The sequence below is a fragment of the Platalea leucorodia genome (genome assembly GCF_965183815.1).
Source record: "Platalea leucorodia genome assembly, contig: HAP1_HAP1_SCAFFOLD_90, whole genome shotgun sequence".
NCBI classification, from domain to species: Eukaryota; Metazoa; Chordata; class Aves; order Pelecaniformes; family Threskiornithidae; genus Platalea; species Platalea leucorodia.
The window spans coordinates 324,180-346,238 of NW_028121436.1; the positions used below are offsets into that span (position 1 = coordinate 324,180).

The 22,059-nt window shown below is 50.0% G+C and overlaps 1 protein-coding gene across 1 annotated transcript; it reads left to right on the forward strand.

The window, feature by feature from the left end:
* Window positions 1-477: 477 nt before the first annotated feature.
* On the forward strand, window positions 478-1,457 carry LOC309603448 (olfactory receptor 6E1-like; the record flags this gene model as incomplete). Its single annotated transcript, XM_082338297.1, is given in 2 exon segments — window positions 478-1,426; window positions 1,429-1,457. Coding segments are annotated over 2 exon segments (978 nt in total).
* Between the last annotated feature and the right edge of the window lie 20,602 nt (window positions 1,458-22,059).

The following is a 22,059-nucleotide window of genomic DNA, read 5'->3' on the forward strand; positions in this document are numbered from 1 at the left end:
GTCTGGATTGCTCAAAAACAAAAAGGGGGATTTGTGGGATATCTGAAAAGCCAGGACATGTAGTGAGCAACCCAGACTCAGACTATGTGGACTTAATCTGCATTTAACGCAAGAGGAATTCAAGGATGCTGCGAAGGTCGACTGCGGTTTGGAAGACATGAAACAAGCAGATTAAGAGGAAGAAACTATTGGCTTGCAATGTTGAAAACAAGATATGGGAGAAGCGGGCGGTGCGTGTGAACTATTGTTATGAACAAATCAGAATATCGCTAGTAGCGCATGAACAGCATATTGCCAAACATAGTTAACCAATTAGCGATAAGTTTATGCATGATTAGGAAGGCAAGAAACTATATTAACTAAGCTGTGCATGTAATAAACCGACATTTTGCTTGATCATATTGATCGTGTGCTGTGTCTGTGACTTCCGTGTCAGCAGCCATCTTCCTGTCTCGGCAGGATGAACTGAAATTCAGCATGGGAGCAGAAAATGAAACTGCAGTTACTGAGTTCATCCTAGAGGGTTTCTCAGGGCTTGATCAAAAACTACAGCTATTTTTCTCTCTGCTCCTTCTGCTCATATACCTGACAACAGTGATGGGGAACGCAACAATCATTTTCCTCGTGTGTGTAGATCACCACCTGCAAACCCCCATGTACTTTTTTATCAGCAATCTGGCCTTCCTGGAAATCTGGTTCACATCCTCCACAAGCATCAGATTTTTTGTGATATTGGGTTCTGGTAGGAGACCGATCTCACTAAGCAGCTGCTTTGCCCAGTCCTGTTTCTATTTTGCCCTGGGCTGTACGGAGATGGTTCTACTTGTCGTCATGTCCTTTGACCGCTACGTTGCCATCTGCCAGCCTTTGCGTTATGCTGCCATCATGAAGCCTCAGCTCTGCATCCACCTGGTTGCTGCTGCTTGGGTCATAGGCATCACAGCCTTCAGTTACTGTCTGGTCCTCCTCTACAAGCTGACTTTCTGTGGCTCAAACAAGATCCACCATTTTTTTTGTGACAGCTCCCCCTTGTTCACATTGTCCTGCTCTGACCCCAGCCTGCTTTGGAAAACAGACTCTGTTTTATCCTCAATTGTCATACTGGGTTCCTTATGTTTAACTCTGGCATTTTACATGGGCATCCTTTTCTGTATTCTGCACCTGCCAGCAGCCGCTGGGAGGAAAAAAGCTTTTACTACATGTTCTTCCCATCTCACCACCTTGGCCATTGCATATGGGAGCTGCATTGCTCTCTATGTGCGTCCTTCCAAGAATGTTTCCTTGGAGACAAACAGAACTGTAGCTTTGCTGAACACTGTCCTGTACCCAGTCTTAAATCCATTCATCTACAGTCTTAGAAACAAGACTGTGCTACTGGCCCTGAACAAAGCCATTGCCCGTGTAACAGCACAGCTTTTCCCTAATCCTAATGCATTTCTGGACAGCAATTCCAATGAGCTGCTATGTTAAATATGCTAAATAATACCAGTGCATAGGTGTGTAACTTCAGGATGCCTCAGGAGATGCATGTTCTTGTTGGGTTGTGTTAGATTAAGTGATAGAAGCTCATCTGCACACACAAAGAAGGCACTACCAATGGCAGGAGGAGTAACTCAGTTAACACCCTGCCCCAGCTGCTCCCAGAGCCATCACAGGAGAGCCACCAGCTCATCAAGAGCCCATCTCCACAAAGCGAGAAGAGCACGGAGGCACAGTGGCAGGTGGGAACCCAAATGACGGGCTTTTGAGGAAGGAACATCTTGTCCCAGCTCCTTCCAGGGCTGCCCTGGGAGAGCCGTCAGCCCCGTTGTCCAGGTGTGAAACCCACCAAGAGGAGTCACTGCGAGCAGCTCTCTGGATCACCATTTGGACTAAGGGAATTGTTGCCTAGGGGCGTAGGACACATTATGGGATGCAGGGGAAGAGCATTTTTGGATTGTACAGGACTTATTATGCGAAGTGTAGGGGAGGACCCTGACCAGTGCAGTCTGTCCTGTCTCCTCATTAAACTTAATTTCTAGTTTATTGCTGTGTGGGGGAATCTCTCTTCTGCGTGAACACATGAGCGCAGGGGGGTGAGTGCAGCAACTGGAGAAGGACCAGGGGGTCAGGCAGCCCGTATGTCATTAGTGCCAGCAACTGAGAGACCAGAGTGACTGGACTTAAGAGTTTGTGTGTGTGTGTGTGTGTGAGTGGGGTGGTCTGTAGCAGCATCTGGAATGGGGCTGCAGCCTCAGGGGGCTCATATGTCCAGGTGCCTGCAACTGGGGATGTTGGTATCCAGGGCAGCTACTGAGGAGACTGAGCGTCTGAGCCCAGCTGCTGGAGGGATCCACCCTGTACAGGTACATATATAGAATAGAATAGAATAGAATAGTTCAGTTGGAAGGGACCTACAAGGATCATCTAGTCCAAATCCCTGACCACTTCAGGTCTGACCAAAAGGTAAATCATGTTATCAGCTCACTATATAAGCTGGAGGGAGTTGGCCAGGGGGCAGCGATTGCTGTTCAGGGACGGTCTGGGCATCGGTCAGCAGGTGGTGATTGTGCATCACTTGTTTTATATATTCTTTTATTATTGTTGTTGTTGTTGTTGTTATTATAATTATTATTATTTTTAATTATTATTTCCCCTTCCTCTGCAGTCATATTAAACTGTCTTTATCTCAACCAATGGGTTTTACTTTCTTTTTCTGATTCTCTCCCCCATCCCACTGTGGGAGGGAGGGTGAGCAAGCGGCTGGGTGGTGCTTAGTTGCCGACTGGGGTTAAACCACAACATCCCCTCTTTTCAGCCCCTCGTTATACTGCACCCCAGGGTGCGGTTTGCCCTCTTGGCTGCCAGGGCACACTGCTGACTCCTGTTGAGCCCCCTGCCAGCCAGCACCCCCAGATCCCTCTCTGCAGGGCTGCTCTCCAGCCACTCCTCTCCCAGTCTATACTTGTGCCCAGCATTATTTCATCCGAGGTGCAGAATCCGGCATTTGTTCTTGCTGAACATGGTGAGAGTTGCCTCCTCTGGGTCATGGATACAGCTGTCAGGCTGCACAGGGCCCAGGAGTGTTCCCTGTGCTGCCCCATGTTGCCCCAGTATGTCCCACTGGCCTTCAGGTAGGGTATGACCCCTTCACCACTGCTTTCTCAGCCCGATCATCCAACTGGTATTTAACCCAGCTGTCTATATACCTTTCCAGAACGCAATGTCCTAACTTGGGTACAAGAATAGTGAGGGAGAACACGTCACAAATCTTGCTGAAGTTGAGGTGACCAACATCCACTCTTGTCCCCTCATGCACAAATGCAGTTACTTCATCATGAAGGCAGTCAGCCTGGTGAGGCATGCTTTACCCTTTGAAAGTCCATGCTGACTGCTTTTGGGCACATTCTTCTCTTTAAAGGTCCCAGAAATACCACCCAAGAGATATTGATGGCTTACTCCTCACCAAAGTGAGCTTGTACAGCCTGTGGTTCCCTGGGTTGCTCCTTTGGCTTCTTTCAGAGATGGGTGCAGCATTGCTTTGTCCTCGCTCACAAGAGACCTCTACCAATCCCATGACCTTTCAAAAGGGATATTCCACAGAAATATCAGTCTTCCCCTGTAACTTCATTACCACTATTCTGCCTGTTATACGCTGTAATTTCTCTAATCATTTGTGTATTTTCACCTGTCCTGATAAAATAAATAGGTCATCTTATTTACAATTTCCTGATACAATAAAGTCATCTTACCAGTAGACTGTCTAGACAAAGGCCCTTTCCATTATTCTCCAGTTTTCTCCTCCCCTTACTCTTTGTTCATTCAGATACCTCTCACGTATGCTGCTGCTTTGGGTTTCAGGGAGTTAAAGCTTTCATGTCTTTCAGTAGGACAATTGCCTTTGTAGCAAACTCTTCTGTTATGTTTATCTCTACCTTTCTGTAGCTATCTATGTAGAACATTTCTCATAAGATTATCCCTTGTAGAAAGGCAACCTCATTACAGGTAGCTTGTAAGTAGCTTATGCTTGAGGAGTGTATTGCATTGTTTCTGAAACTTTATCATGCTTTACTTTTCTTTGCTTGCAAATAGGAAAAATCCTTCTCTGCCTGTGTGCAGTCAGTTGTCTAAGGAGATGAGGTGGGAGATGGCACAATGGAGCTGTAACATCGAGTTGCAGACTTCAGTGGAGAAGTCTGATGTAAGGAAAAGTGATGCTCTTGCAGCCTTTCAGTACTTAAAGGTAAAGTACCAAAGCTCAAAGCTCAAGGACAATAAAAAGGGCTTTTTAAAATATCTAAATAGCAAAAGGCAGGCAGGAAATAACATTGGCCCATTACTTGATGAGCAGGGTCACCTCACAAACAGGGACATAGACAAAGCAGAGACGTTTAATGCTTCCTTCGCCTCCGTCTTCAACACCAATGAAGTGTTCTCTGGGCTAGAGAACCATGACTGCAAGAACGACAAACTCCCAACCAACCCGGAACTTGGGCAGGATTTGCTGCTCCAGCTGGATAAGTCAATGGGGCCGGACGGGATTCATCCGAGGGTACTTAAAGAGCTGGCTGATGTCATAGCGAGACCTCTCTCAATGATTTTTCAATGCTCCTGGGAATCTGGGGAGGTCCCAGTTGACTGGAAGCTGGCAAACGTTGTCCCAGTCTTCAAGACGGGCAACAGGGATGACCCTGGTAACCACAGGCCTGTCAGTCTCACCTCTGTGCCTGGCAAAATGAGGGAGAAAATTCTTCTGGGAGTTATTGAAAAACACCTGAAAGACAACACAGTCATTGGTCCCAGCCAGCACGGGTTCACGAGGAGAAAGCCCTGCTTGACAAACTTGATTTCCTTCTATGACAACGTTACCCACCTAGCTGACCAAGGGAAGCCAGGCGATGTCATCTTTTTGGACTTCAGTAAAGCCTTCGATACTGTCTCTCACAGTATCCTCCTGGACAAAATGTCCAGCATACAGCTGGATAAACACCTAATGCAATGGGTGAGCAATTGGCTGATGGGTCAGGCTCAAAGGGTTATAGTAAATGGGGTTACATCGGGCTGGCGACCAGTCACTAGTGGGGTTCCCCAGGGATCCATGTTGGGACCAGTGCTCTTTAATGTCTTCATAAATGACTTGGATGCAGAACTCGAAGGTTTGTTATCAAAGTTTGCCGATGACACAAAATTGGGAGGAGCCATTGACACTCTTGAGGGCAGAGAGGCCCTGCAGAGGGATCTGGACAAATTAGAGAGCTGGGCAATCACCAACTGTATGAGGTTTAACAAGGGCAAGTGCTGGATTTTGCACCTGGGACATGGCAACCCTGGATGTACATACAGACTGGGGAACAAGAGGCAGGAGAGCAGCCCCGTGGAGAGGGATCTGGGGGTTCTGGTCAACGGCACGTTGAACATGAGCCAACAGTGTGCCCTGGCAGCCAGGAGGGCCAACCGTGTCCTGGGGTGCCTCAAGCACTGGATTGCCAGCCGGTCAAGGGAGGTGATTGTCCTGCTCTACTCTGCACTGGTGCGGCCTCACCTTGAGTACTGTGTGCAGTTTTGGCCACCACAGTACAAAAAAAATACAAAGCTACTGAAGAGTGTCCAGAGGAGAGCCACAAAGATGGTAAAGGGTTTAGAGGGGAAGGTGTATGAGGAGCAGCTGAAGTCACTTGGCCTGTTCAGCCTGGAGAAGAGGAGACTGAGGGGAGACCTCATCATGGTCTACAGCTTCCTCACAAGGGAAGGAGGAGGGGCAGGTGCTGATCTCTTCTCCCTGATGACCAATGACAGGACCCGAGGGAACGGCAGGAAGATATGCCAGGGGAGGTTTAGGTTGGACATTAGGAAAAGGTTCTTCACCCAAAGGGTAGTGGAGCATTGGAAGAAGCTCCCCTGGGAGGTAGTCATGGCACCAGGCCTGACAACATTCAAGAAGCATTTGGACAACGCCCTCAGACATAGGGTGTGAATTTTGGGGTTGTCCGATGCAGGGACAGGAGACAGACTCGATGATCCTCGTGGGTCCCTTCCAATTCAGGACATTCTATGATTCTATGATTCTATGATTCTTATAAGGTAGATGAGGACAGACTTTTTAGCAGAGCCTGTTGCAATAGGACAAGGGGTAATGGTTTTAAACCAAACGAGGCTAGATTTAGACTAGATATAAGGAAGAAATTTTTTACAATGAGCATGGTGAGACACTGGAACAGGTTGCTCAGAGAGGTGGTAGATGCCCCATCTCTGGAAACATTCAAGGACAGGTTGGATGGGGCTCTAAGCAACCTGATCTAGTTGAAGATGTCCCTGCTCAGTGCAGGGGGGTTGGACTAGATGACCTTTAAAGGTCCCTTCCAACCCAAAGCATTCCAGGATTCTATGACTCTATGATTCTATGAGAAGGTGAATCGAGTCAATTTGCAGAGGTGAAAGCCATCCAGCTAGCTTTGGATATTGCTGAAGGAGAAAAATGGCCGGTACTTGATCTCTATACTGACTCATGCATGGTGGCAAATGGCCTGTGGGGGTGGTTACAGCAATGGAAGCAGAGTAACTAATAGCGCAGAGGCAAACCCATCTGGGCTGCTGCACTGTGGCAAGATATTGCTGCCTGGGTAGAAAACCTGGCTGTAAAAGCACGTCACGTAGATGCTCACGTAGCCAAGAGTCAGGCCACTGAAGAACATCAAAACAACCAGCAGGTGGATCAGGCTGCTAAGATTGAAGTGGATCTGGACTGGCAACAGAAGGGTGAATTATTTCTAGCTCGGTGGGCCCATGAGACCTCAGGCCATGAAGGAAGAGATGCAACATATAGATGGGCCCGTGATCGAGGGGTGAACTTGACCATGGACACTACTGCACAGGTTATCCATGAATGTGAAACATGCGCTGCAATCAAGCAAGCAAAGCACTTCAAGCCTCTCTGGGATGGAGGACGATGGCTGAAATATAAATATGGGGAGGCCTGGCAGATTGATGATATCACACTCCCACAAACCCGCCAAGGCAAGCGCCATGTGCTTACAATGATGGAAGCAACCACCAGATGGCTGGAGACATATCCCGTGCCCCATGCCACTGCCCGGAACACTGTCCTGGGTCTTGAAAAGCAAGTCCTGTGGTGACATGGCACCCCAGAAAGAATGGAGTCAGACAACGGGACTCATTTCCAAAACAACCTCATAGACACCTGGGCCAAAGAGCATGGCATTGAGTGGATATATCACATCCCATTATCATGCAGCAGCTTTTGGGAAAATCAAACAGTACAATGGACTTAAAGACTACACCGAGAGCAATGGGTGCTGGGATGTTCAAACATTGGGACACACATTTAGCAAAGGCCACTTGGTTAGTCAACACTAGGGGATGTGGTGATTGAGCTGGCCCTGCCCAGTCAAAATTTTTACGTACCGTAGAGGGGATAAAGCCCCTGTAGTCCACATAAAAAATATGCTGGGGAAGACAGTCTGGGTTATTCCTGCCTCGGGCAAAGGCAAACCCATTCATGGGATTGCTTTTGCTCAAGGACCTGGGTGCACTTGGTGGGTGATGCAGGAGGATGGGGAATTCCAATATGTAGTCCCAGGGGATTTGATTTTGGGTGAGAATAGCCAACGTTTTGAATTGGATGATGTTAATTGCTACATAATACTGTATGTCATCACTGCTGTGGTTGCTATATGCCATATCAAGGCTATCACAGTAAGAATCACCCAGATTAGGGAAGAATGAATTTTGATGAAACCAAGCAAAGTGCAGTGATGATAGAACCGGAGAAGCGCAGTGGTGATGGAACCAGAACTGGCTTCCGCATGCAACAATCCAACACCATCCATCATCTCTCCTGCCCTGAAAGACTGTTATGACAGATGGAGTCTAAAGTCATGGACTGAATGAACTCAACGGACATTTTAGAGGGATGGCCCATAGACTAAGGGGATGATACCTGTGTGTCTATATCAAAATACAGGAAAGATGGTGGTGATTAATTGGGATGTATTGGAAAGTGTGAGACCTGGGCATGGCATAGATGGTATAGAATAAGGGATGAATATTGTCCTGATTTTGGCTGGGATAGATTTAATTTTCTTTCTAGTAGGTGGTATCGTACTGTGTTTTGGATTTAGGATGAGAGTAATGTTGATGACACAGGGATGTTTTGATTACAGCTGAGCAGTGCTTACACTGAGTCAAGGCCTTTTCTGCTTCTCACACTGCCCCACCAGCGAGTACGCTGGGGATGCACAAGAAGTTGTGAGGGGACACAGCTGGGACAGCTGACCCCAGCTGACCAAAGGGGTATTCTGTACCATATGATGTCATGCTCAGCACATAAAGGTGGGGGAAAAGCTGGCTGAGGGTCCACTGCTCAGAAACTGGCTGGGCATTGGACAGCATCACTTCTTTTGTATATTCTTTTATCATTGTTATTCTTTTCCCTTTCTTTTCTATCCCATTAAATTGCCTTTATCTCAACCCACGAGTTTTACCTTTTGTTTTCGATTCTCTCCCCCATCCCACTGCGAGGGAGTGAGTGAATGGCTGTGCGGGGTTTAGCTGCCTTTCGGGTTTAACCAGAGAAGGCCTTGACACTGTGCAAACACGGTTCAACAATAGCCAAAACACGGGTGTGTTATCAACACTGGTTTAGGCACAAATGCAAAACATAGCACCATATGGGCTGCCATGAAGGAAGTTAACCCCATCCCAGCCAGACCCAGTCCACTTGAAATGGGGGCCCCAAAATGGACACAGTTGCTTACAGGTGGCCTAACGAGTGACGAGCAGGGGGAGACAATCTCTTCCCTCGCACTTTCGGTGAGGGTTCTCTTTATGCACTTCAGGACACTGCTGGCCGCCTTTGCTGCCAGGTCGCACTGGATCGAGTAGATAAATACTGGATGGTGTTCTGTATTTAATTTCTCTAATCTTTCCTGTATTTTCACCTGTCCGGATACAACAACCATTTCTAAAGTCATCTTTTCAGCAGGTTGTGCAGACAACGGCCCTTTTCCATTATTCTGCAGTTTTCTCCTGCCCTTACTCTTTCTTCATTCAGATACTTCACACCTATGCGGCTGCTTTGAGCTTCAGGGACTAAAAGCTTGCCTGTCCTTCAGTAGGACAAGTGTTTGTTTAGCCAATTCTTTAATTATGGTTATCTCTACCTTTCTGTAGCTATGTATCTAAAACATTTCTCATAAGATTATCTCTTGTAGAAAGGCAACCTCATTACAGGTAGCTTGTATTTAGCATATGCTCGAGGAGTGTATTGTATTGTTTATGAAGCTTTATCATGCTTAATTTTCTTTGCTTGCCAACAGGAAGAATCCTTCTGTGCCTGTGTGCAGCCAGTTGTCTAAGGAGATCAGGTGGGAGATGGTGCAATGGAGCTGTAACATTCGGCTCCCAGAGGTCAGTGAAGTCTGATGTCAGGAAACTGATGTAAATCCCAGGTGGCCAATGAGAGAAATGGTGAGGTTGAGGAAGGGAGGAAGCAAGGGGCAAGGTTGTCACTACAGTGCCAGACTTCAAGGGACTGCTTTTCCTAGCTGTCCAGACCTCCCGAGGAGACCCTCTGCATCCATATCAATTGGAGAATGCTGCTATCACCTCTGCTCTCAACTGAAATGAATAAAATATAACCTTTAAAAAAAGGATTTTGATTAGGTGCACTTGGAAATCTTCCTCCTTAACTACACTATGAAATGACTCTACAATTAGCTGGACAAGTCTTGAAGAGTTGAAGAAAATTACAGGAAGAGAAATAGCTCGTTAGGGCTTCCTGTATTTTAATGAGCCCCCATGCTGTAGTTGGCCCTGTGTCCCTGAACCTCGGATACTGAGAGGAGACTGAACAAACCTCTCAAGAAGTCAAAGGCAGAAGCAAAATCTTGAAGCATTGATTGGCCCCACTGAGGGCCATTACTGACAAAGCCTCCCCAAGGACTCGTTAGAGCAGCAAACTGGAGGCTGTGATTGCAGGTAGGCAAAGGCACTGTGCAGGGGGCTGTAATGCTGAGAAAACCCTTGGTTGGTTTGATGAAGCAGCAAGGCCAAGTCCTAACCTGCAGGCCCTGGGAAGGCAGATCCTGTCCCTCACGTCTGGCTCAGGGCTCTTCCTGGGGGCAGTGGGATGTGAGGATGAGCAATGCCAAGTGCAGAAAAACTGTGCAACACCTCCCGGCCTCCCCAAGCAGGGATGAGGAAGAAACAAAGTCCAGAGCCTCAAAATGAAATTTTGCAGCAGGCGTCAGTGGCAGAGGCTGCTGCCATAGTCAAGAGGACAAAGACCTCGGTGCAGTTGGGCTCAGGGGGAGGGTGACTAGTTAGTGTCAGGGCATGGGCTCGCTTTGTGGATCAGGGTTTTGTGTAGGGCTGTTGTGAGGGTTAGGGTCAAGGCTAGCATTTTAGTGTTCTGGATAAAGGCTAGGAATTAGAGTGGGTAATAGGGTGAGAGTAAGCGTTTATGGTTTGGGGCTTTGGTTTAGAAGTAAGGTTTGAGGTTAGGGATTGGAGTAGTGGATTCCTGTCAGGGGGAAGGGTGCCATTTAGGGGTAGGGTTAGGGCTTAAGCTTCCTGGTTAGAAATAGGGTAGATGCCTAACATGAATGTTTTCTCAGTCAGTATCACGGTGGCATCAAAATTACCCAAACACATCTTTCTTCTTCAAAATCTTTCATCTCTATTGGCCAAACCTCTCTTCCCTCCACCAAATCTTGCCCCAGCTACCCCTGACCTCCCCACATCTTTCATCTTGTTGGGGGGAGCATTGTGATGGCTTTCAAGACCTCAGAGTATCTCTCTCCCCACTGCTGCCTGGTCAGAAATGACCTCACAGCCAGCATCCAAAGGGACATAGTGTGCTGCTGTGCTGGAGAAGCCTCTTCACAGCCTACCCAGCAGCCTTGAAGGCAGGTGATGTCTTCCACCACCCCGAGGTACCCTGCCTGCCTACCAGCTCATGCTCCGGAAGAGCTCCCATATGTCCTGTGACGCGTTTCCCGCATGCATGCTTCAGCTACATAGGGCAGTGGCCACCTCTTTGTGGATGACTGAAGGAAGCCCTGAATGTAAATTTTTAGGAAAAAGTTGAAATTTCTGCAGAAAAGAACTCAGTGTAATAGCTGAGAAAGTCTTCATTTCCAGCATGGATAGCTTGCTATGAATTTTCAATATATTTTTCATCGAGTTTTAATAACAGCAGGAAGGGCACGTACTGGCAAGCTGATTACACTCCCTTGCTGTGTGCAGATAGCTTTATGCAGCCACTTATCAAAATAAATTTTCTTACTAATCATTCAAATGGAGAAACATTGCTCAGAAGAACTACTCTATTTCTGTTGGAACCCTCTATGTCTCTTCTTCTGCATCTTTCTCTTTTCTCCTTCCTCTGCTTATTCTGTCATCAAAAAGCTCTCCAGGCGGAAGACTTATTGAATCATAGAATAACTCAGGTTAGAAGAGATTTGAATGTCATCTTTCCCAACACTTGTGCTCGAGGCAGGGTGAACTAGATGAGGTAGCTCCAGAGCTCCTCTCAGCTTGCCAAGGGAGCTGAAGGTGAGCTCCATCCCATCGTACAGGGACATAATAAAGATGTTCAACAGTGTTCGCCCAAGTGCTGGTAAGAGAGAGATACCGATAATGACTGGCTACAAGGAGGACTCTGTGCCAGTGGTGACATCTGAGACGGATCGTGCAGTCATCCTCCCGCCAACCTCATTGTCTGCTTCTTTAGTCCAGATATCACCAATCTGGCTAGAAGGAGACTATGGGAGGCCATGTTAAGGCCTTGATAAAGTCCAGCTATGCAACCTCTCTGATGCCTCTTGCCTTTACAAGGCGTTTTACAGAGGTCTCACAATGAAACCAGCCAGCCCCACTTGCACCTCTCTGCACCAGGAACCTTCTCCACATCTCACACTTCCAGGAGAGTGCCCAGGACACAGCACACACCTGTCTGGGTTTTCTGGGCCTGTTCAGAAGAGAACCAGAAGTCATTGCTCCCAGCAGGCCCACAACTCCAATTGGCTCTTTGTGCAGCCCACAGCTTTTCTGAGCACTTCTCTCGGTGTCCCACTCCCCTCCAAACTTTCTGATCCTCAGGCTGCAGATGAGGGGATTGAGCAGGGGCCTGAGGACGGTGTAGCAAAAGGGCTTTGTCCAGCTATCTCGGGAGGGCTTTTCTGGGCATCTGACAGACAAGGATGAGGATGCTGTAGAAAACAGTTTCACGAGTGAGGTGAGAGCAGCAGGTGGAGAAGGCCTCCCGCCTGTCCATGCTGGGTGGGAGAGCTGTCCCAGGGTGGCAGCTCTGGTGCACGCACAGGATGCTCCTGTGAAGAGGAAGGGGAGGCCCAGATCTAAAAAGCAGGTTATGAGAGCAAAGAGTGTAAGTGTCACGGTGTCACTGCAGGAGAGCTCCAGTGAAATCACAGAAGAAGTGGCGCACTGCACTGGGGCCACAGACCTGTATCTGGGACAGGAATGAAGTGACTCTTGTAGATGCGAGAAATGCCCCTAGCCAAGGTGTAGCTGCCTTCCCAAAAGAGACCTTCCAGGCCATGAGTCTTGCAGAGAGAAGCAGGTGGCACACAGCCCAGTACTGATCGTAGGATGTGGCCACCAGCAGGAAACACTCAGTACATGCAAAAGGGGCAGCAAGTACTACTAACACCGCTGTCAGCAGAGATGGTGGTGTGTCCAGTCTGGTCAGCAGTGTGGTCAGGTCAGGGGCGTGGTGGTGGAGCTATAGCAAGTCTTCAAGTTGTCCACCACCAGCACAATGATGAGGGTGTTCCCAACACCAGTCACAGGGCAGGTCATGAGAGAGAGGAGGATTTCTCTAAGGCTTGGGGACATTCCCTATTTGCAGTACAGGTAACTCCGTTGATGAGCTTTGATTGTCCCCTTCCCCTTTCTCCATTGAAGGTTTTATGTCCTTCCTATCCCCTCTCTCCTGGCAGGACACCTAGGAGGAAGAACATTCTTTTTTCTATGCTAGTTGCTTAAAGGAATTGTGGAGGAACTTCAGAGAGGTGAAACATGAAGGCGTGTGTGCCTCTGAGTGTATTCGTACTCCCCAGATGTGCTCTGTGCCTTCTGAAAGGTGAGAAATGCCGCCGTCTAGATGGCAATGCTGCTCATGCTAGCAGGAATACTTCCGACTGCACAGGTGAGATACTCCACAGGCGAGCTTCTTTCATACTGTGTATTTGAAGGCACAGGCCAGAAAGGCCAGGGAGGGTAATGTAGAAGACCAGGAACATTTGCAATGAACCTATCCGAGGCAGGTGAGATGGATCTCACTGGGACAGTGGGAGTTGTTCCTGGAGTAACACACAGAAAGTTCAGGGGTCTGTCAGGTGTCCACATCTGAGCTGGCCTCGTGCACTCCTCATACACACACGGGTGTTCAGAGACAGGAGCCCTTCCTTTGCAGACGTAGAGGCAGTGAATTGCAACAGTGGTAGTGCCTCCCTGGCCTCCTGTTGCCACTCCCAGAGGCTGGGAAGCACCTAAGCACTGCAGTGTATCACCCTGCTTTGCACGCCTTAGAGATGCCCCAAGGCATGAGGAATGGACACAGGAACCTCGGGCCAAGGCAGCACATCCCAGTGCTGCATTCAGGTGGTTTCCCAGGGGACATTCCTCTCAATGTGAAGTGACCTCAAGACACTGTCTTTCCCACAAGCCTCCACAGCAACCCCAAGAATAGCTGATGACACTTGTGCTCGCTCAGGTTCATCTCACCACATGCACACCATGTCTTCAGACTCATCCCATAGAATCAAAAAACAATTTGGGCTAGAAGGCACCTTTAAAGATCATCGAGTCCAAACAGACTTCCATGGGCCGAGACATCTTCCACTAATAGCTCAAAGCCTCATCCAGCCTGACTTTGCACACTTCCAGGGATGGGGCAGCCACAACTTCTTCAGGCAACCTCTTCCAGTGTCTCACCACCCTCATCATAAATAAATTTCTTCCCCATGTCCAATCTAAATCTAACATACTTCAGTTTAAAACCATTGCCCCGTGGCCTCTCACTACAGGCCTTCATATAAATTTTCTCTCCATTTTTCCTATAAGCTCTTTTTATATACTGAAAGGCCACAAGGAGGTCTCCTCAGACCCTTCTCTTCTCCAGGCTGAACACCACCAACTCTCTCAGCTTCTCTTCATAGGAGAGGTGTTTCAGCCCTCAGATCATTTTCGAGGCTCTCCTCTGGACTCGCTCCAACAGGTCCATGTCTTTCTTGTCCTTGGGAATACAGAGCTGGACACAGTGCTCCAGGTGGGGTCTCAGAAGAGTAGAGTAGAGGGGGAGAATCACCTCCCTCAACCTGCTGGCCATGCTTTTATTTAGGCCGCCCAGCATACAGCTGGCTTTCTGGGCTGCAAGAACACATTACCGGCCCGTGTCCAACTTTTCACCCACCAATATCCCCAAGTCTTTCTCTGCAGGGCTGCTCTCAATCCATTCACCTCCCAGTCTTTACTGACAGCGGGGATTGCCCCGGCCCAGGTGAATGGGCTTGCACTTGGCCTTGTTGAACTTCATGAGGTTTGCACGGACCTCCTACTCAAGCCTGTCCAGGTCCCTCTGGATGGCATCCCTCCCCTCAAGTGAATCAACTGTCCCACTCAGCTTGGTGTCCTCTGCAAACTGGCTGAGGGTGCGCTCAATCCCACTCTCTCTGTCATTGATGAAGATACTAAATAGTACTGGTCCCAGTACGGACCCTTGAGGGACCGTTATTAGTTTCCACTTGGGCATTAGCCATTGACTGTAACTATTTGCATGCGGTCATCTAGCCATTTCCTTATCCATCTAACAGTCCATCCATCAAACCCGTATCTCTCCAATGTAGCAGCAAGAATGTTGTGGGGGACCATACCAAAGGACCTAGAGAAGTCTAGGTAGATGACATCCCTAGCTTTTCCCTTCTCCACTGAGGCAGTTACTCCATGGCAGAAGGACACGAGATTAGTCAGGCCCAATTTGCCCTTTGTGAAGCCATGTTGCCTGTCTCTAATCACCTCCCTCTCTTCCATATGCTTTGACATGTCTTCCAGGAGGATCTGCTCCATGATCTTACATCTGTACAACACAAACATGGACTTCCAAACTAGTCATTCGGTGTCCCACTGTGGAGGGATAAACAACCTGTATGAGCAGGGGTGGGAGTGCAGTGCTGGAAATGGTGATTGTTATTGGCTGGTCTGTGGCGGTTGCCTTGGGGCAGCTTCCCTGGGGTGTCCAGCGAACACAGGCACAGACCAGAGCCTGCTCTGCTGGTCCTTCCTATCTCCCCCAGGAGGTCTGCATGTGCAAGGACACTGCCACATGCTCCCACCCTGAATACTCAAACCATTTAGCTGTTCAATCGTGTTTTCCTCTTGAGGGCACTTTCCTGGGCTTGTTCTTGAGAGAAACTTTGGAAGAAAACCTGAGCTTTCAGGCACTGCCATCAGGAGAACCCCTTGTATGGTGGAAGCTCGATTATGGAGGTCAGCTCTGCCAAAGAAGTGCCCATTGGCTGTCACTGCGTGCAATCACAGGACTGCCACACAAAAGGCCTGTGACCAAGCTGCAAGAGCAATCCTTCCTTACAGCAATGCAGGGGCTCAGAGAGAGAGTGTGGAATTTAAAAGAGAACGGCTTCAGAAACACCGAGCGCTGGTGCTCCCTGGCAGTGCTGCTGTGCCAGGACTCTTTTCCCCTCCACCTCTGCACAGAGGCACTGCCACTGCGGCACCAGAAGAAGTCTCAGAAAAAGAATGTCAGATAAAGAAGCTGCTGCAGGGTCCTTTATTATTTTTAAATGCACAGAGAACAAAAACAACAAACAAAAGAAAAAGGCTTCTCATGGCTTGGACATGCATACTCTTCTCTGGGTAAAAAACTGGCTGGATGACCAGACCCAAAGAGTTGTGGTGAATGGAGTCAAATCCAGTTGGCGGCTGGTCTTAAGTGGTGTTCCCCAGGGCTCAGTACTGGGACAAGTTCTGTTCAATATCTTTATCAATGGTCTGGATGAGGGGATCGAGTGCACCCTCAGTAAGTTTGAAAATGACACCAAGTTGGGCAGGAGTGTTGATCTGCTGGAGGGTAGGAAGGCCCTACAGAGGGACCTGGACAGGCTGATCGATGGGCCGAGGCCAACTGTATGAGGTTTAACAAGGCTCAGTGCCAAGTCCTGCACTTGGGTGACAACAACCCCCAGCAACGCTACAGGCTGGGGGAAGAGTGGCTGGAGAGCTGCCTGGCTGAAAAGGACCTGGGGGTGTTGGTCGACAGCTGGCTGCAGATGAGCCAGCACTGTGCCCAGCTGGCCAAGAAGGCCACTAGCACCCTGGCTTGTATCAGGAATAGTGTGGCCAGCAGGAGCAGGGAGGTGATAGTGCCCCTGTACTTGGCACTGGTGAGGCTGCACCTTGAGTACTGTGTTCAGTGTTGGGCCCCTCACTACAAGAAGGACATCGAGGTACTAGAGCTTGTCCAAAGAAGGACAACAAAGTTGGTGAAAGGTCTAGGGAACAAGTAGTACGAGGAGCAGCTGAGGGAACTGGGGGTGCTCAGCCTGGAGAAGAGGAGGCTGAGGGGAGACCTTATTGCTCTCTACAACTACCTGAAAGGAGGTCGTGGTGAGGTGGTGGTTGGTCTCTTCTCCCATGTAACAAGTGATAGGACGAGAGGAAATGACCTCAAGTTGAGCCAGGGGACGTTTAGGTTGGATATTAGGAAAAACTTCTTCACCAGAACGGTAGTCAGGCACTGGCACAGGCTGCCCAGGGAAGTGGTTGAGTCTCCATCCCTGGACATGGCTTAGGGACATGGTTTAGTGGTGGACTTGGCAGTGTTAGGTTAACGGCTGGACTTGATGACCTTAAAGGTCTTTTCCAATCTCAATGTTTCTATGATTCTGTGATTCTATGATTCCATGATTTCAGGGTGATGAGAGCCAAGACTTACAATGATCTTCACGTCTCTGACAAGCTCTTGCTTGCCGGCAAGTATCAGATCCAGGTTTGCATTACCTTTGCTGGCCCACCTGGCAGCTGTGCTCAGAAGTTGTCCCAAGAAACTCCAGAATCTGCCTGGACTGTTTGCATGTTGCTTTGTTCCCCTTCCAGAAAATGACAGAGTCATCAAAATCCCCAGTGAGGCCCAGGCTTCTACATCCAGAGACTTCCTGAGCCATGAAGATGGTGAAGGGTTTAGAGGGGAAACTGTATGAGGAGCGGCTGAAGTCACTTGGTCTGTTCAGCCTGGAGAAGAGGAGACTGAGGGGAGACCTCATCACGGTCTACAGCTTCCTCACAAGGGAAGGAGGAGGGGCAGGTACTGATCTCTTCTCCCTGACAACCAATGATAGGACCCGAGGGAACGGCAGGAAGATATGCCAGGGGAGGTTTAGGTTGGACATTAGGAAAAGGTTCTTCACCCAAAGGGTAGTGGAGCATTGGAAGAAGCTCCCCTGGGAGGCAGTCACAGCACCAAGCCTGACAATATTCAAGAAGCATTTGGACAACGCCCTCAGACATAGGGTGTGAATTTTGGGGTTGTCCTATGCAGGGACAGGAGTTGGATTCGATGATCCTCGTGGGTCCCTTCCAACTCAGGACATTCTATGATTCTATGATTCCTTGGGGTGCTTAGAAAAGACTATGCCCACTTCTCCACCCTGACCGTGGGTTCCTCATCTGCCACCACAATGTCACTTTTACTGGCCCCTCCTCTGATCCTCACTCACAAGGGCTCACCAGAGTTTTCACTGGCCCCATACAGGATCCCCATACATCCAAGTAGCTTCTTCACTTTGAGAGAAACCCCACTCCTGATCCTTTCATCCTGTCTGTCCTAAAAAGCCTGTACCCTTCCATTGCAGCACCCCAAGCTGCATGACTTGTTCTACCACACCTTGGCAGTTACTCCATCAATGTCAAAAAGCACAGGCTCCAGCTCGTCCTGGCTATGCCCCTGGCTGGGGGCATCGGTGCACCTTTGGGCTGTAGCACCTCAGGTGCAGCACCAGGCCAAGCTCTGACTTGTCTTAGGGAAACCTGGTACCAAGCGTCCAAGACCACGTGTGTGCATCAGAGCAGAGACATGCCAGAGTGGACAGCAGATGGAAAAATAAAGCTGAAACTGGATGCCAAGAGAGTGAGCAAACCCTGCTGTTGCAGGGACAGAGAGAAACAGGGCTGGGAAATGCAGCCCTGGAAAGAAATGGGTTTACTTCAGTGGTGCCTCTGCTGCCCCTGAGGGCCTTCAGTGGACGTGAAGGTGATCTCCGTGAATGACAAGGTGCTGCTGACAGGCCCACTGTGAAAACTGTTGGTCTGTTCCTTGGCTGTATCATCAAGGAGGGGAGTAAAGGTTGGTGCAGAGCAAAACCAGCAGTCTGAGAATGTAGGCACCCAAGTGGAGAGCCCAGTGTGATGTGCCTTGTGTTCCTGGACTGCCCTACATCTGCTGGATAGAGAAGGGACAGACCTTGCCACAGTGCAGTGGTGGCTGTCAGTGGCTTGCACAAAGGCACCGAACCTGTCTGCAGTGCTGTCCGGAATGTGATTGGGCAACGTGGGGATGGAAACCATCATTATAGTCAATGGAGATCTAGTCAAGCCAGCTGATGGAAAAGACAGAGAAACGTAGCTCTCCCTGTGATACAGGACAGTATTTGGTCAGATGGCAGCGCAGGCTGCCAAGGAAATAGTAAACAGGGACAGGTGCAGCTGTGTTGCACATGCCTTGGACAACCTCTGGTACCTCAAACATCACCAGCTATTTCACCTGAACAGCCAACTCCTGACCTACATCTTCAGCAATTACCATGGAGGCTGAGACAAGGAACTCACATGCAGGTGCCTATTTAACCCACGCCTGAACTGAGGCAAGAGGAATCCCACGTCCTGTGGGTTTGTGACAGGCAAGGGAGGGAGCTCAGTCCCCTTCCAGCGCTAACAATAGAAACGCAGGATGAGATGCCTCGATTGACTCAGCTGAATCCCTTCCCTGAGCAGGAGTAAAGAAGATCCCTGCCTGTCTTTGTCTGGGTGTCCTGCCTAATAATAAGACAACAAAGGTGATTTTTAGACCTAACTCTGCCTCAGATAGGAGAAGTGACACTGCAGGAAAGAAGTGTCTCTCCCCAGCTGAGGGAGGGAACATTCAGCCTGTTTCACAGTAGGTTCCCCTGAGCCCCAGGGACACCTGGAGGGAGCCCAGGGCGCGGAGACAAAGTGCTGCCTTGGGCTGGTCCTCTGTTGCTCAGGTGGCCCAGGCTCCTGGGACGCAGGGAGCTCATGGCAAGTGGGCAGCACTGCTGAGAGACAGCTCTGCCCAGGAGTGGCTCCTCTACAAAGTGCAGCAGGGTTGAGGGCACTGCCCGCAGGCACCGAGAGGAGATGAGTGAGGCGGAGAGAGGTTCAAGGCAGTCTGGGGTGGGAGGACAGAGCTGAGCTTGTTCCCAGAGAAATCTTCACAGCATTTGACACGGTAAGTCCCTGGCAGCAGGGCAATGCAGATGAGTATCCTGGACAGGTCTTCCAGAGCTGGCACATCCCATGACTGCTAGGACCTGTCAGGATGTCTGTCTTGGCTTCCCTGGTGTGAAGAACGAGGACGTACTCCAGGGCAGGGCTTCCCTGCTGCACAGTCACAGACATGGACAGGGCATGATGGCTGCCTTCTCCTGGGGATGGCTGCAGGGCTGTGAAGCCCGTTGTGCAGCCAGGGGTGCCCAGGTCTGTCATTCAGAGGAGGGTCCCTGCACCCCAGGGGGCTGTGTGCCAGGGCAGGGACTCTGCCGCCTGCCAGGGTCAGCACTCAGCCTGCCCAGGGAGCTCCCCATGGCGCTGTGGGGGGAAGCTCTGTGTGGAAGGAGCGACTCCTGGCAGGGCAGGCAGGGTCCTGCTGTTGAGAGGGTGCTGCATGGACCAGGGCTGCTCATAGCTCCAGGTTCCCCCACGGCTTTTCCAAGGGGACTTTTCAAGAGGAAGGTCAAAATGGGGATTACATTAAATGGAAGGAGTCGGTGCTTTGAGTTTTCTCCTCTTGGGTGGGTGGGTGGGCAGTGGGAGATGGAAATTTATGTCTCCGCTCTGGAGAAGACACTCAGACCCCAGTTCTAATGAGGACTTCCCTGAGTTTCTCCTGAGCCCCTGCACATACAGAGATGCCCCTGGGCAGTGCCTTGCTGCCAGGAGGTGTCTGTGGGGCAGAGCGGAGAACACGGCGAGTGGGATGGGGTCTGTGAGCACAGACAGGGAGGACACATGTGGACAGAGAAGCAGCTCCCGGCAGAGCCAGCTCCAGGCAGCAGAGCCATGGGCAGGGAGGGAGAGGGAGCTGCTGTCAGAAATGTTGTGGGAGGGGGGATTTGGGCACTTCCCTGACCTCTCCTGCAGCGCAAACACTTTCCCAGAGCAATCTCCTGGTTTCCTCTCCCATCCAGCACAGCCTCTGCCCCAGGAGATGAGTCGTCTTCTTGGCAGCCTGACCCCCAATAGGGAGAAAGACCTGAGGACCTGTCTGTCCCTGTCCGTCCTCTCTTGGCAGGAGCATTGGGGCATTTCCCTGTGTTTCCTCTCCTGTCCTTACTGCCGTTGTCCCCGCCTTATCTGGGGGCTCTGGGCACTGCAATGTGTGGGGCTGGCAATGAGCTGACCCTCACTTCAGGACACCCATCTTTAGGATTTTCAACTGTTTCCCAGGGGGTCCTGCTGGGCTGCAGGCTGCCTCCCACAAGGGCACAGCTCTCTCCTGGCATCTCTGATGGCCCCAGAGAGGATCTCCAGGGAGAAGAAAATTTGGTGCTAAGGCCATGGCAATGCTGCTCATCATCTCTGCGTGGGCAGCTGCAATGAGCCCCGCATGTCCCTGGCTGGCAGGGGGTAGCTGAGATACTCCTCTGGTACGATGAGATGGCAGGGAGGGGTTTGGAGAGCTGCACTTGGAAACTGGATTCCTCTGCTCTCAGCAGTGTCCAGTTTCTTCTCAGGGGAACATGGGGGTGTGATCATGCTCCAGCTCAAAGAGCTGCAAGGAAAGGGCAGCTGAGACCAGGGCTGATGGACGGACCAGCTCTCCATCCCCTGCACTGAGGGACACTCCCTTTGCCTGTCAGCACCCACAAGGTTTCACCTGGAGTGCAACAGGAATGCCAAAGCTTTATGCCTAAAAACACTCCTCAGTTGCGGTGAGGCAACTAGAACAAAATACACAAACCAAAATCCCCACAGCTCTGCTCTGCTGTCGGGTGAAATGGGAGCAACAATGCTGAAAAGCTCATTGGCATCAGAGGTGGATTTAATCTGAGATCATCCTGTGTTCCTGTTTACCGGTTGCTGTAGGGCAGGAGTGACACTTCAAGAGTCCACAGCAGAGCTCCCTGCTCCCAATGGCACCTTCTGCCAACACCACGCAGAGCTCATAAAAGGGACATGACAAAGGTCTACCTGAAAGGGGCAAGGAAGCCTGGGGAGTTTCCATGAGAACTCGAGTAGGTTTTCCTCAGAGAACTCTGCCTTAACTTCTCACTGCCTTTTCCTCCTTGGACAGGTCCCTGTGCCCAGAAGCAGCAAATGTCCAACAGCAGCTCCATCACTGAACTCCTCCTCCTGGCATTTGCAGATATGTGGGAGCTGCAGCTCACGCGCTTCTGGCTCTTCCTGGGCATCTACCTGGCTGCCCTCCTGGCCAACGGCCTCATCATCACCACCGTGGCCTGCAACCACCATCTCCACACCCCCATGTACTTCTTCCTCCTCAACCTGTCCCTCCTCGACCTGGTCTCCGTCTCCATCATTCTCCCCAAAGCCATGGCCAATTCCCTCTGGGACATCAGGGCCATCTCCTACCTGGGATGTGCTGCACAGGTTTTTCTATTTGTCTTTTTCATTTCAGCAGAATATTTTCTCCTCACTGTCATGACCTATGACTGCTATGTTGCCATCTGCAAACCCCTGCACTACGGGACCCTCCTGGGCAGCAGAGCTTGTGTCCACATGGCGGCAGCTGCCTGGGGCAGTAGTTTATTCAGTTCTGTGCTGCAC